Genomic DNA, 12,128 nt, shown 5'->3' with positions numbered 1-12,128 from the left:
CTTCACAGGACTTATTAGCTGGGATGGGCAGGCTTGCCAGCACGGCATATGGCTGCTGGGCTGAGCGGGTTCAGCTCTCCCTCTGCCCTACACGCCTGTGCTGAGGTTCGTACAGGCAGAGCTAGCAGGGTCTGCCTGCGTCCTCCAGTGTAAGTACACAGAAAGGATAACAGACCGCAATTGTGAATTAAGCATGTCTCCTAAGTACCACCCAAGCACCGCGGTGAATGAGCTATCTTTCCCCTATTACAACGAGAGGAAATTCAGCGGTGGTACAACGCTTTCCTCTAAGCATTCAAAACTCTTCAGCAGACCCACTTGGCCTACACTACAGCACAGAGAAATAAAAGCAGCTAGGGGAATAAAAGTGCCCTAGGACCACTGTAAATCTTTACTTCATGGAAAATCTTATCTTGCACATGAATATGAGCTGTGAGTAAATTTAATGTGTGGATTAAGTACTGTGCGGTCTCCCTCATGGTGGGCTTTTCAGCCTAAAAAGAACAAAAGAATAATAATGAGTGTTGTGTTTGGGTATGATTACAAACAGCTGTAATTTACAGCTGGACATTCTCCATTGCAAATGTATCCAGCAAGCAAGTGCTTCTGGGTTAGTGGAACAGACTGCAAAAAATTAGCTTTTAACTTCAGCCTTAAGGTCAGAGTTCTGGGACCATGGGAGTCAATAATAAAATCTATTTAGCTCAGTGGGATTAAGCAGGTTTAAGACCTGGCTTAACCACACTGCTTACTGTTAAATAACAACAGAACACACTGAATATTTTAGTTACAGACGTTTTTCTTCATTTGAAAGGTATTCAGGCAGTGGATATGAGAATCAGACAACTGAAGATATGCTAGCACTATACCATTAAGGTATATGAGTTAAGTTCTTGCTCTTCTCTGTCCCAGAAACTGAGCAATCTGTATAGTTAAACCACTTTACTGAAGAGCACAATAAAATTAAAACCAAGCTGTGCTGTATAAACACCGAGGGTTTTTCACGAGAGAATGAAAAGCTAATGGGGCCAGTGCATCTTTCCTGACAGAATAGTTGGTGCATGTGCAGAGCAACCTGTCTTCTGGAAGCAGAAAAGCTGTTTCAGTCAAGCTTCTGGGTCACTAATCTTTGTGTTTGCACATAAATCTGCTGGGGGTTACTGTGTCATTCTGAAAACAAGACTGAGTGCAATACACTAAAGAAATCAATGGCTACAGGTTTAAAAACTCTCCTTTTTTTTTTTTTTTCCCCTCTTTCAGTTTAGCTAACTGTTACCTTTTTAACAGAACCTGAAAGCAAAAACTGCAACAAGAACTGCTGGAGAATATTTTTCAAAAAAAAAAAAAAAAAAGGGCAAAATTACTGAAAGCTTTATTTAAGCTGCCATCTCCCTTGGCACTGCGAAGTGCTGGTGTGTGACCGGGAGCTCTTAGTTGCTACTGGGACACAAGTAATGAGCAGCAATATCATAGGCATCCTCACTTTAGCCAAGACTAGACAGAAACTGCCATCACAGTATGGGTTTTTGGCCCCCTGCCCTCCCGTTCGCTCGCTGCAGTGAGGTTATGGGCGGCAGGGAGGCACCCCTCCGCAGGGTGCACCCGCGGCCTTCCCAGCACCCCCTCCAGAAGGAGGGGAGAAGGGTGCCCCGGCAGCCGGGAAAGCTGTAGTCTCTGGGCATGCTTTTAGGGGCAGAAAGGGGAATATCTGGTCATAAATACTAAATCTGAGGTGTGATGGGCAACATTTAAGCCCTTTTGCCCTGAGGATGAGGGCAGCCTGCGCCCAGCTCCCTTACCATCCCCGATGAGGTAGGGACCATCTATCCACCATCGCCACTTTTCTTTCTAGGGGAGACAGAAAGCACACTGCGGGGTTTGGGGCTTGTTAACTACCTCCGGGGGCAATCCTGCAGGAATGCTCCTCATTCAGCCCAGGGGAAGGATGCTGAGAAAAAAAAAACCACCACGTTTTCTTTGGTCACGGTATTGTCCCCACCAAGTGCAAAAGCTGCTTTGCCTCGGGGGCGAGCTTGCACACCTCCAGGGAGAGGGGCATAATGCTGACTCTGACTCCTCTTTCTTTTTGCATTCGTCCCAGTTACAGCAAACTTGTGTGCCCTACAGCCACGCTAGCGATTTCACCCGCATCCCATACATTTCACTCGGGATTTTTTTTCCTTAAGGCGGGGGGGGGGGAAATTCTAAACAAAACGGTGTTTGTAAACTTGGGGGGGGAAGGTCGATAATTTTGGCGGTCTTAGCCTCTGAGCAGAGAGAAATGTTATTCATCCATGCACAACATATAATTCAGCCTAAGTGACAGGCTCTGCTCTGGAGAAATCCTGGCCTGAGCTGGCTTCCAGAGTCAATTACCGCTTATTCCCAGGGAGGCGGGGGGCGGGGGGCCCGACGGAGCAGAAGGGGCTGCCAACAAGGCATGGGGAAATTTACTCTGTGTCAGCCTGCATGACACAGTACCTCGTTTGTGGATAAATGTAAATCTGCTAGTTCTTTTTCACAGGCACTAAAATGTACAGTCTCTCCTCCCCCTTCCCTCCCCCCGTTCCCAAAACTGGAAAAGAAATCAGGACCGTCTTAGAAAGCTACCTTATATTTCAATCAATCCTCTTTCATAAAAGTCATTTAAGGTAAATACCTGTGCAGACCTATGGCCCAACTATAACATTTACTATGGCCCAAATCCTGAATTCCTCACTCAGGCAACTTTCCCATTGAAGTTAATGGATTTTTGCTTGAAAAAGAGCTGAGTAAAACCTGAACACTGTTTAAGGATTTGGTCCCCTGCTTATCTGCCTGGAGCACTGCTGCAGTTCCAGAAGAAGTGAAAAAATGAATTAAATTCCTCCAAAATACCAATCCCTCAAAACTTAAGGGGTAAAAAAGGGCATTGTTTTTGTGCATAAAACGTACAGAGAATCTCATCAAAAGAAGAGTAATTCCCAGGGAAAGGATTTGGAAAAAGTCAAAAGAGAACATCTTGGAATAAATGAAGTACTTATTGCTGAAAAATGAGCTCAGATATATCTCAGCAAACTCTAAAGCTCAAAATTTACTGCATCATTCATGCCTTCTCCAGTAAGTTTCTTATCTCTTGTTTGGTATCACAACAAGGGATTCTGCATACTCTGTATGAAATACAACAAGACTGTGATTTTTGCAGTAATAAACTCTACACATGCATGACAAATCCAAGCATGCAAAATGTTTAACATCCCAGTTCACAGATACTTTGGGGACAAAATCCGATTATGAGTTATATGCCACAATAAATAGGGCTCAACGTTTCATAAAGCAATTTATAGTTCATAAAAATGACAAAATGTACCTGTCAGATAGAACGCGGAGAGCAGATCTCTGTGCTGCCTGCTGGAAGAAAGGGCAGAGATGTTTATTTTATATTCTGACTTGAAAATTACAAGCACAATCAACACTTTAAAAAATGCGTTACACACATTTTTGTCACGTGTCCAAAATGTTAAAGTACGAGCAAAGTAGCAGAGAGTCTATAGTCAAATGGACATTCCAGCCTAGTAAATGTAAGAACACTTTGTTAAGTATGCCATAAACCAGAAGACTGTCAAAGCACCGCACGGTATTTGAGGTCTGAACTACTCTATTTAGACGATTTTTTCTGCAGGTCCCTGAAAACTCGGCAGGGCTCGGTTCTCTTCCTTCCCCTCTCCCCGCTTCCGCACTCCCACTCCCTCTCCTTTACCATTAGTCTCCTCCCATTCTTCCACAGAAACAAACATCACATATTTGGTTCCTTTTGCGATGAAGCCCGTAGCTATGATTATAAATTTTGCAAAGTTTGCCAGAGCTGCTGCAGACTTCTCATGAGCGCTGCCATGTTAATCTGCTGGCAACTTTTGACTACACAGTACAGGATTGACCTGTTGCTGGTTTGCTCCTCAGTTTTTCCTTAGTACAACTCTTTGGATGGGGTGGGGAAGCATGGTGCTTGTTCTTGTGTTAACCAGCAGGTCTGGGAATAGAAATTGTAGCCTCTCAAGTTTAATAGGACTCCCAAGCCTATCCCTGAGCTAGTTTGCCACTTTATTATTATTATTATTCTTTCCCCTCCTTCAATCACTTCAAGTGGTGTGATTCATGGCTTTGGCACAGTAACCAGCTGCTAAGCAAAGATGAAATCCATAACATTCTGAAAATGTACTTTAAAGCCTCCATTCTACTTGGAGCTGCCCAGAGCGTCCCCTTCCCAGCTGTACCTGTCCAGGTTGTGCCTCACCTGGCACAGAAGGGACACAAAGCTAAGCAGTACAGAGAGTCAATAGGCAGGGAATTAAACATCAATTTTCTCTTTGCAGTCACCAGTAAATACGTTTTGAAACCATTCTCCCTGGCTTCTCAGGCTGCTGGAGGCTACATCCCCATTCCCGAACAAGCCGCACGGCTTGCAGGCATCCCGCTCAGCACTGGAGAGCATGGAGGCAACCTTTCTGCCCAGTCAAAATGCTGCTGACAGGCTGCAAAGAAAAACTTGGTAAAACCTGACTTGCGGTTGCAGTTATGGAGCATTTCAAAGAAAGGTGTGAAAAGATCCCGAGTAGATCCCTGCAGATTCGACAGAAGTGCAGAAATACTTTGGGAAGAGTTTCTACTTGATTTTGGAAGCAGGATTTCTGCTCGGGGAACTTGCTGGAATAATTTGTGCCTCCTGGGCTCCCTGGGGAGAAGTAGTTTGCCATGTATCACACAGCAAATCGTCAGAAGACAAGGTGGCATGGCTTGCAGGAGGGTTTTTCCTTAGTGTTGACTTTCTGCAGTGGGCAGAGAACCTGTGGGAAGGGCTGGGAAGGTCCCAGCAGCTCAGTGGGAGCATGCCCATGGCACGAACATGTTGTTTTCAGTGTGAGGAAAATAATATGGGGAGTGTGGTATTTTTTACTGTGTCCAGTAAGTTATCCTGTTTGCATACTCTTTGGATACAATGCCATTCACGCCATCCAGGCCACTGGGTACAGGGCAGGGTTTAAGGGGAGCAGCCACTCTCCAGTCCAGCAGACTGGCACCATTTTTACTCTGTCCTCTGCAAGGGGCTCGTTAGGACAATTTCATCCCACTTCTTGCACACAAATGCAGGAGAGACTCAAACCTTAGTTTTAAGAATGTCTTATGGCTTAATCTCCTCTTTAATGCCCCGGGCCAACGCAAGTTCATCTCCTCCCATGCCTAATCACCCTCACTAGCAGGAAGCTATGTCCATTTTGAGCTTCAAGCTGCCCAGCTTTGATGCTGAGGCCCACACTGTGTTACGCCTTTGCCTGCAAAACTCAGGAGCCTCCCTCTCACTATCAGAGCCCTTTTCCACGGCCAAGTTGTGTGGACACCATCAGTCACTCCCTTCTTCTCTCCCACCACCAGCCAGGGCTAGTCTTTCCCTCACAAGCAGCCACTATGTGGCAGTGCTGTTTAAGCCACTTCTAATGTTTCCCACTCTTGGCTCAGGCCACCACAGGTGCTCATGTGGTTGTGCAATGCAACAGGTTGGAAAACTGATCCAGCTGAAAAATAACACTTTTCCTTCTTCTTTTTTTCTTTTTTTTTTTCTTTTTCCCCAGGTTATTTCTAACCTGGATCCCTTTTCTGAGCTGCTTCCCCAGGGAGAGGGTGTCACATTGCAGGGTGCGGTGTGAGAACGGGGACGGGACCGTGGAGGCAGCGTGCAGCGGAGACCTTTGCTGCCGAGATACGGGCATGTCCACCAGTGAGGTTGCTTTCAGCTGACATGGCTCTCACTCCCTTCTGGGGAGCTGCAGAACACTCCTGGAACAACGTACGTGGTGGCTGCGGTAGCCAGAAGGCACTGAAGGAGACAGGCTGCTCTGTAGCCGCAGGCCTCATGGACCTTACAGAGACCTCAAGAAAGCAAACATGGACTTTGATGACACTAAAAGCCCCTAGCATGGGGATGTGAGGTATGTATCACTCTTATATTTCCCTAAAATCCCTAATTTTAGGAGAGAGAGAAGAGCTGGATACTTTCTCTTCCAGTCTCAATAAAAGCTGCCCACAGGAGGGAAGAGGAGAGGACTCTTGTCCAGACCTGTTTGGTGTGCTAACCGAGCCAGGCCATGTGGTGTTGGACTGCAGCCTCAAGTGCCAGTCTTCAGTTTCCCTCTTGGTACATCCAGTTGCTGACAGCTTTGAAAAGGTGATCCCTTCTGGGCAAGAAAGTGGGTTCAGATGACAGGCAGGGCAGCAGAGAGAAATGTACAAGTGCCTTTCAGTGAGATCATTCTACTTTTTCAATTAGCCTCTCATTTTAAGTCCTTTAATAAATGTCCTTTTTCACCAGGATGCAATGCAGATTGCATGGGGCACCTCACTCTGCTTGGTGGTCACACATTCTGTAAATGAGACTATTGATTTCTTTCTTACACCGTCTGAAAATACAGCCGTGTTTGATTGCATATTTGTGTGACCCCCTGAGTTGGTAATGGCCCCATTTCTACATGATGGGGGAATAAGATCCAGTCGCAAGTTTATTCTTCCTCCCTGGAGAAACAGATCTATTGCCTGCAATGAAAGGCAGTTAGCAACTATCCGGCAATTTTAATTCTAGCCTATATTGCTCCCCTCTCCTGGAGAAAGTGAACTGTTGTAATTAAAGGTAGTTAGCAGTTCCTTAGCAAGTATAAATACTTGCAGCCACTAATTACAGTCTGCTCTCTTGTTCCCCTGCTAGAGGACTGGGCTGCTCAACTTAGGGGGAAATATCTGCCCTTGCTTCTCGCTTAAAGTTTTTTTGTGACCCCATTCAAACTCATTCATGAATCCCCATGGAGGGTCATGACCCATAGTTTGAGAAACTCCGGCTATAGAAACAGCTTTCTGTGATTTATTATGTTTCTAATATGCTGGTATTATCTATGTAACAATGTAAGCAAAAGGGTGGTACTTCGTATCATATACTGCCTGCATGACTATTTTTTTAATAGCTTGATTTTGATTGTGCTATTTAATTTGTATTTTATTTTACATTGCTAACAACTTTACTGAGGCTAACTCATCATCCATCAAGAAAGTCTGTAGAACATATTCTCATCTTTCTCCTGGAAGTAAGTGAGTATGCTGGTTATAGAAATCAGGGATAAGAAATAATTTTGAAGTTTGATATTGCTGACAGAATTTAAAGATCTCCAAGACTTACCACTAAAAATGCTTAATGGGAAGCTTAATATTCTTTTGGTAAGTGATTGAGTGTGTTCAGCAGTAACGAGTATAATCCTGAATTTTCAGTTCTTGGAATCAGTGGGGTTACTGATGTAGGAAGGTTCTCCTCCATATGAACACGGATATTGGAGGCCAATCCACCACATAACAACTTTAATGCTGAGTAGGAAGCAGGGAAGGGAAAAAAAATAATCACTTAGGTGACTCAGGTACTTGGGCTAGAGAAACCAGCCACAGTAAATGAGATGAATTACTCTGTTTCAGTACATCAAGAGTTGCAAATTACAGGATACCAGCTGGTTAGACTTCTTTGACCCCCACCTGAGTTGGTTACAGATACATTTAGGTCAGAGTTTCATTGATCTGCCTATAGTTCATTAATCATTCCTGAAAGATTCTAGCTGTACCCCAAGACTACTGGGACAAACCAAGTTTTCAGCCAGCAGTAATCATGTTCAGGTTCTCAGTCTCCAGAGATTGCATCTCCTTTCTCCATCCTTTATTGCAATGAGCCAGAGCTTGGGAACATAATCAGCAGATATTCAGGTTTCAGTGTGTGTTAAATGAGCTACCAAAATTACTTGAAATGTCACAAGTTGCAATCTGTTGTTGAAGGGAAATCAAAGAGGAAATTAAATACTTTCATTGTAATTGGGACTGAGCAGCAAGCTAGTTCATTGTAATTGGGACTGAGCAGTGAGCAGAATGGGTTGAATACAGCTATTGAGCTGGAGATACAGGACTGTTAGGAGTGGTCCCCAGAAATCCCTCTTTTTTTTGTTTTCCTTTTCTTTTTTTAATCTGTTTGGAACAGAATTGCTTCATAAACTGCTGGGCTTGCAGGCATTTTTGGATAAGAAGCAAATGAGAACTACCGAACAATGTTCTGCTGGGCTTGGAAGAGTGTCTTGGGGGCACTGCAGGCTGACTGTGGATGCATTTTCCTATACCTCACCTACCACAGCACACTTTGGCAAATAAAAGCCAATAAATTGACCGTTGGCAGATTCAGACATTTTGCTTTCCATTTTTCCTGTCCTGTGGATTAACCGCTGTTATCGCGGGAGAGCTCAGTTACAGCAATCGTATGGAGTTACACCAGTTATACCAGAGGCTTCACTGAGATGGCGCAGGTGTACATAAGGTGAGAATTTGAACCATTTCTTTGGTGAAATGTACGTACTACCTGTGCATGAGTAAATTGCATTGCTTCCAGAGCATCTTGTTTGTCTTCCTCGGGTGGTAGGTGTTGCCCTGGAACTGTGCAGTGAACCGTTTATGCTGTAAGTCAGCATCTCCCATATCAGCAACCACCCAGACTGCTGGATGTCACCCTGTATTGGGCTGCAGTTAGTGAGCTGTAGATGCACTTTTTCCAAGTCAGGGTTAAGGAAAGATGTCATTACTATATGCTGCCATTTGGGAACCAGACCAGAACAAACACTTTTACACCTGTCTTCTTTCACGTTTCATTCTTCTTATGTCTTCCGTGTTGATTCTGTTTTAATTTCCTAAGGTTTTGTTTGTTTTTAGCCTAAAGGCAGTTTATTCCTAAACTAGTGAAGACAGGAAGAAAATTTTGTGAAGGGCACAACCTGACTGCATGCCATAACTTGGGTCACAGGACTCTCCAGAGCTTTTTTCCTGCTTTAGATCTAGGAGCCATTGTGGACCTAGAGCAAAACTTCTGGATAATCCTCTTACGGTGAACCCACCTCGGTCCAACCACACGCACGGTTTTTCACCTTCTGTGTTAAGATGTGATTTAGTCCAACTCTGTTTATAGGCACCTTCTTGTGCTGAAAGTTATACCTTTGCCTGTGAGACGGAGCTGCCTTCCAGCCTCACAGCTCCTCTCCCTGTGCAGGTGTTTATAGACTGTGATCAAGCCAGCTACCAGCCCTGCTTCAGGCAAGCTCAGTTCATTGCGCAGATATCTTTCCAAGGCATGTTTTCCGAACGTGTTAGGCATCCTTCTCCCTCGTCTTGAAACCCTCTTCAGTTTTCGGTGTTCTCCTTGAAGAGTGCAGAGCTCCACAGTGTTGCAATGATGCTCTCATCAGTGCTCAAAATAGAGGTAATGAAACTCTCTCGCACCTACAGACGTGCCCTGTTTAAATGCCCGTGAATGTCTTGTGGCCGCAAGAAGTTGCCCGAGGAGCTCAGGTCAGGCAATTTATCGTAAGTGATTCCTAATGTGCCTTCTCTCACTGCATTATTCTGTACTCCTTGCTGTTCCTAGGGGCTTTGTTTGAGGATTGCTTTCCAGTGTGGATTTCTGAGGGATTTAAAATCACTTGTAAACTGCAGTTTGAGTGTTTCTCTGTAAATTTGCAATATAAATGTGTGAATGTGATTTTCACTGTCCAGTTGATATTTATTTAAGATTTACAGGCTGTCAGACTTAAAAGGGTCTCCCTTCCTTCCGTTTTTGGAGTTGGTTATCATCAGAGCCACATCTTTTAAGAAACTATAAAACCCTTTCTGGATTTCATGATTTCTCCAGGCCTTTCAACACCTTGGTATTCATTTTTCACCCTGGAGTTTTATTATTGTATTTCTGGCGTACATTGTTCTTTCTCCTCTGCTTTGCCCATTAATCCTTATTAATCTTCAGGGGCAGCACAGTCTAGTGACTTGCACATGGCACCTGGGAGTGAAAGACTCAAGCGCTAATCCTGGCTTTGCAGCTGACTTGCCATGTGGCTTCAAACAAGCCACATCTCAGTCTCAGTCTCCCTGTCAATACTACAGAGATAATAATTCTTGCTTAGCTCTACCTAAATACCTCTCAGGGGCATTGTATTAAGCAGTTAATACTTGTTAAGTGATTTGGATCTCCAAATTACTGTATAATCAGCTTGGGTATTAACGATACAGAGAATTTTATATATCTGTAAATGTTGAGTCTTCTGTCCTGCATCTGTTCAGATTTCTCCTGCACTCTGGCCCCAACAACCACACAGGGTTTCAATGCAGATGAGTTAACTTTAATCTTTTTCAGTGGAGACGAGCAGAAGGGAAGTCCTTGATACTTTACATTAATAAAATGGTTAATTTTCAGTGACGCTGGAGGAAGGTCTCAGTCATTGCAAGTGAAGCAGCGGTCACCTTGGAAAACCTCCTCTGTCTCCACAGAAGTAGTCTCCTTATTCAGGAAAAGGTAACTTGGTTGAAGTGCTGCTTACACTTAGGATATCGCAGGCAAAAAATGTCAGTGTTGTGCCACAGGCTTTACAAGATTTACTGGGAAGTCTGAAAGCTCAGAAATTAAAGCAGAATTTTTCTAAAAGCCCATATATGTGAAAACAGGGGAAATACAAGCCTGAATTCCCCAAATGGTGGTAACTCTGCCCAGGGAGGTGCTATGTCAATCGACTATGATGCATTTGCTACTACCCAAGTCTCTGCTTGGATTGTGCTAGGAAATAAAAAAGAAGATGGGGGATAAGATCCTAAGTTGATTGAAATCAGTGGCTAAACTCCTGCTGACTTCAGAGGAGAGAGATTTCATCCTAGGTGCAGGAGAAATTGTAGCAATGGTTCCCCAGCCCCTTTTTCTTAAATTCTAGTTTTGATGGATTGGCTGCTGGCTCTTTTTGCTTATTTCTCACCGTGTTCTAATATAGCTGCTACTCCCTTTATAATGTCCTTTTTTTTCCAATTTATTTTCTTCATTCATTTCTTTTTCATTCCCTTAATCCCTTTCCCTTTCCAAGTTCCTTTTGTTTTCTGACACGCTCTCAGCTGCCTCTTTCTCTGTTCCTGCTGTCATCCATCTCTGTGCGCCACATCTCCTTCACACAGCTCCTCATGCTGACACCACCCCAGCCTGAACTGAATGGCCAAGGGGAGCGAAGTGAGCTTGACCTTCTGCCTTGCAGAGAGCAACAGGCAGCTCCTAGAGAGGCTGGGAGTCTGTGTTTGTGTGCGTGCATGAGTGCGTGCATGCATGTGTGAGAGAAATACAAGCAGGGTATGTTCTCACAGCTTTTAATAGCTGCAATATTACCAACAACACTAATTTGTGCTCTAAATTATTTGTGACTACTGGTCATTTAACTGTTCTCTTACAGGCACGCTGGAATGAATTTGCCTGAAGGCAAACAGACGCTTTGTGGCCACGCTTGAGTGGGGCGAAGGCTCAGGCACGGTGGCTGGCTTCAGCGAGGGCTCTCTGCAGCAGGAGGAGCGGTGCGTGGGCTGAAGGGCTCACGAGAGACAGGGACAAGGGAAAGCCAGCCTGGAGATGTGGGGCCTAATCCTTCTTTATGCCCCAAATTAGCTGACACTGCTGAATTGTTTGCATCGGGTTATGTTCCCACACCAGTCAAAACAGACGTTCATACAGTAATTCCAGTTCGACAGGGGAAAAAAAACACTAACCAAAGATTTCAAGAAGATGGGGTTAAGAAAGTTACAGTAGATACAGAGAGAAACTGTTAGACTTGGGAAAAGGTGATACCAGTGGAAAAGGGCAGGCTTTGGAGATTGACTAGAGCTAAAACTTAGCTTAGTCACAGCATCCACATGAGGAGACAAGGAAGATGCCCTTGTATTTTAAGTTTATTTTCCAGTCTATTTTTAGAGGTTTGCTACTGAGGAGCATGGAGATCAGAGTGTTGTGTTTGAATTTCCCCAAATTTTGTGCATGTCCAAGAGCCAAGCTGATCTCTAACCTTTTTCACTGTCATTCATGGTGGTGGCATTCAAATTTAGAGCTTGATCCTGCCTGCCAGTGCATGCCAGACATTGAATCTGATTTTGTAAGATCGGCAGTGATGTGAGCCAAGTTTGGCAGGACAAGACTGAGCTCTTATTTTGTTTCATCTGACAGTTTCAGTGAGGCAATCTTGGTCTTCTTGTCATGCCTTGTGGAAGTGCAAATTTAGATGTCACAGAGATTT

The 12,128-nt window shown here is 44.3% G+C and overlaps 1 protein-coding gene across 1 annotated transcript in view; it reads right to left on the bottom strand.

The window, feature by feature from the left end:
• AFF3 (ALF transcription elongation factor 3) overlaps positions 1–12,128 on the bottom strand; it is a 328,610-nt gene that overhangs the window by 72,925 nt on the left and 243,557 nt on the right. The window contains 1 exon segment of the mRNA XM_050912014.1: positions 3,350–3,390. Coding sequence (XP_050767971.1) covers positions 3,350–3,390 — 41 coding nt within the window.

Source organism: Gymnogyps californianus, chromosome 1 (assembly GCF_018139145.2).
Source record: "Gymnogyps californianus isolate 813 chromosome 1, ASM1813914v2, whole genome shotgun sequence".
Taxonomy (NCBI): domain Eukaryota; kingdom Metazoa; phylum Chordata; class Aves; order Accipitriformes; family Cathartidae; genus Gymnogyps; species Gymnogyps californianus.
This window is presented reverse-complemented; position numbering and strand designations above follow the sequence as displayed.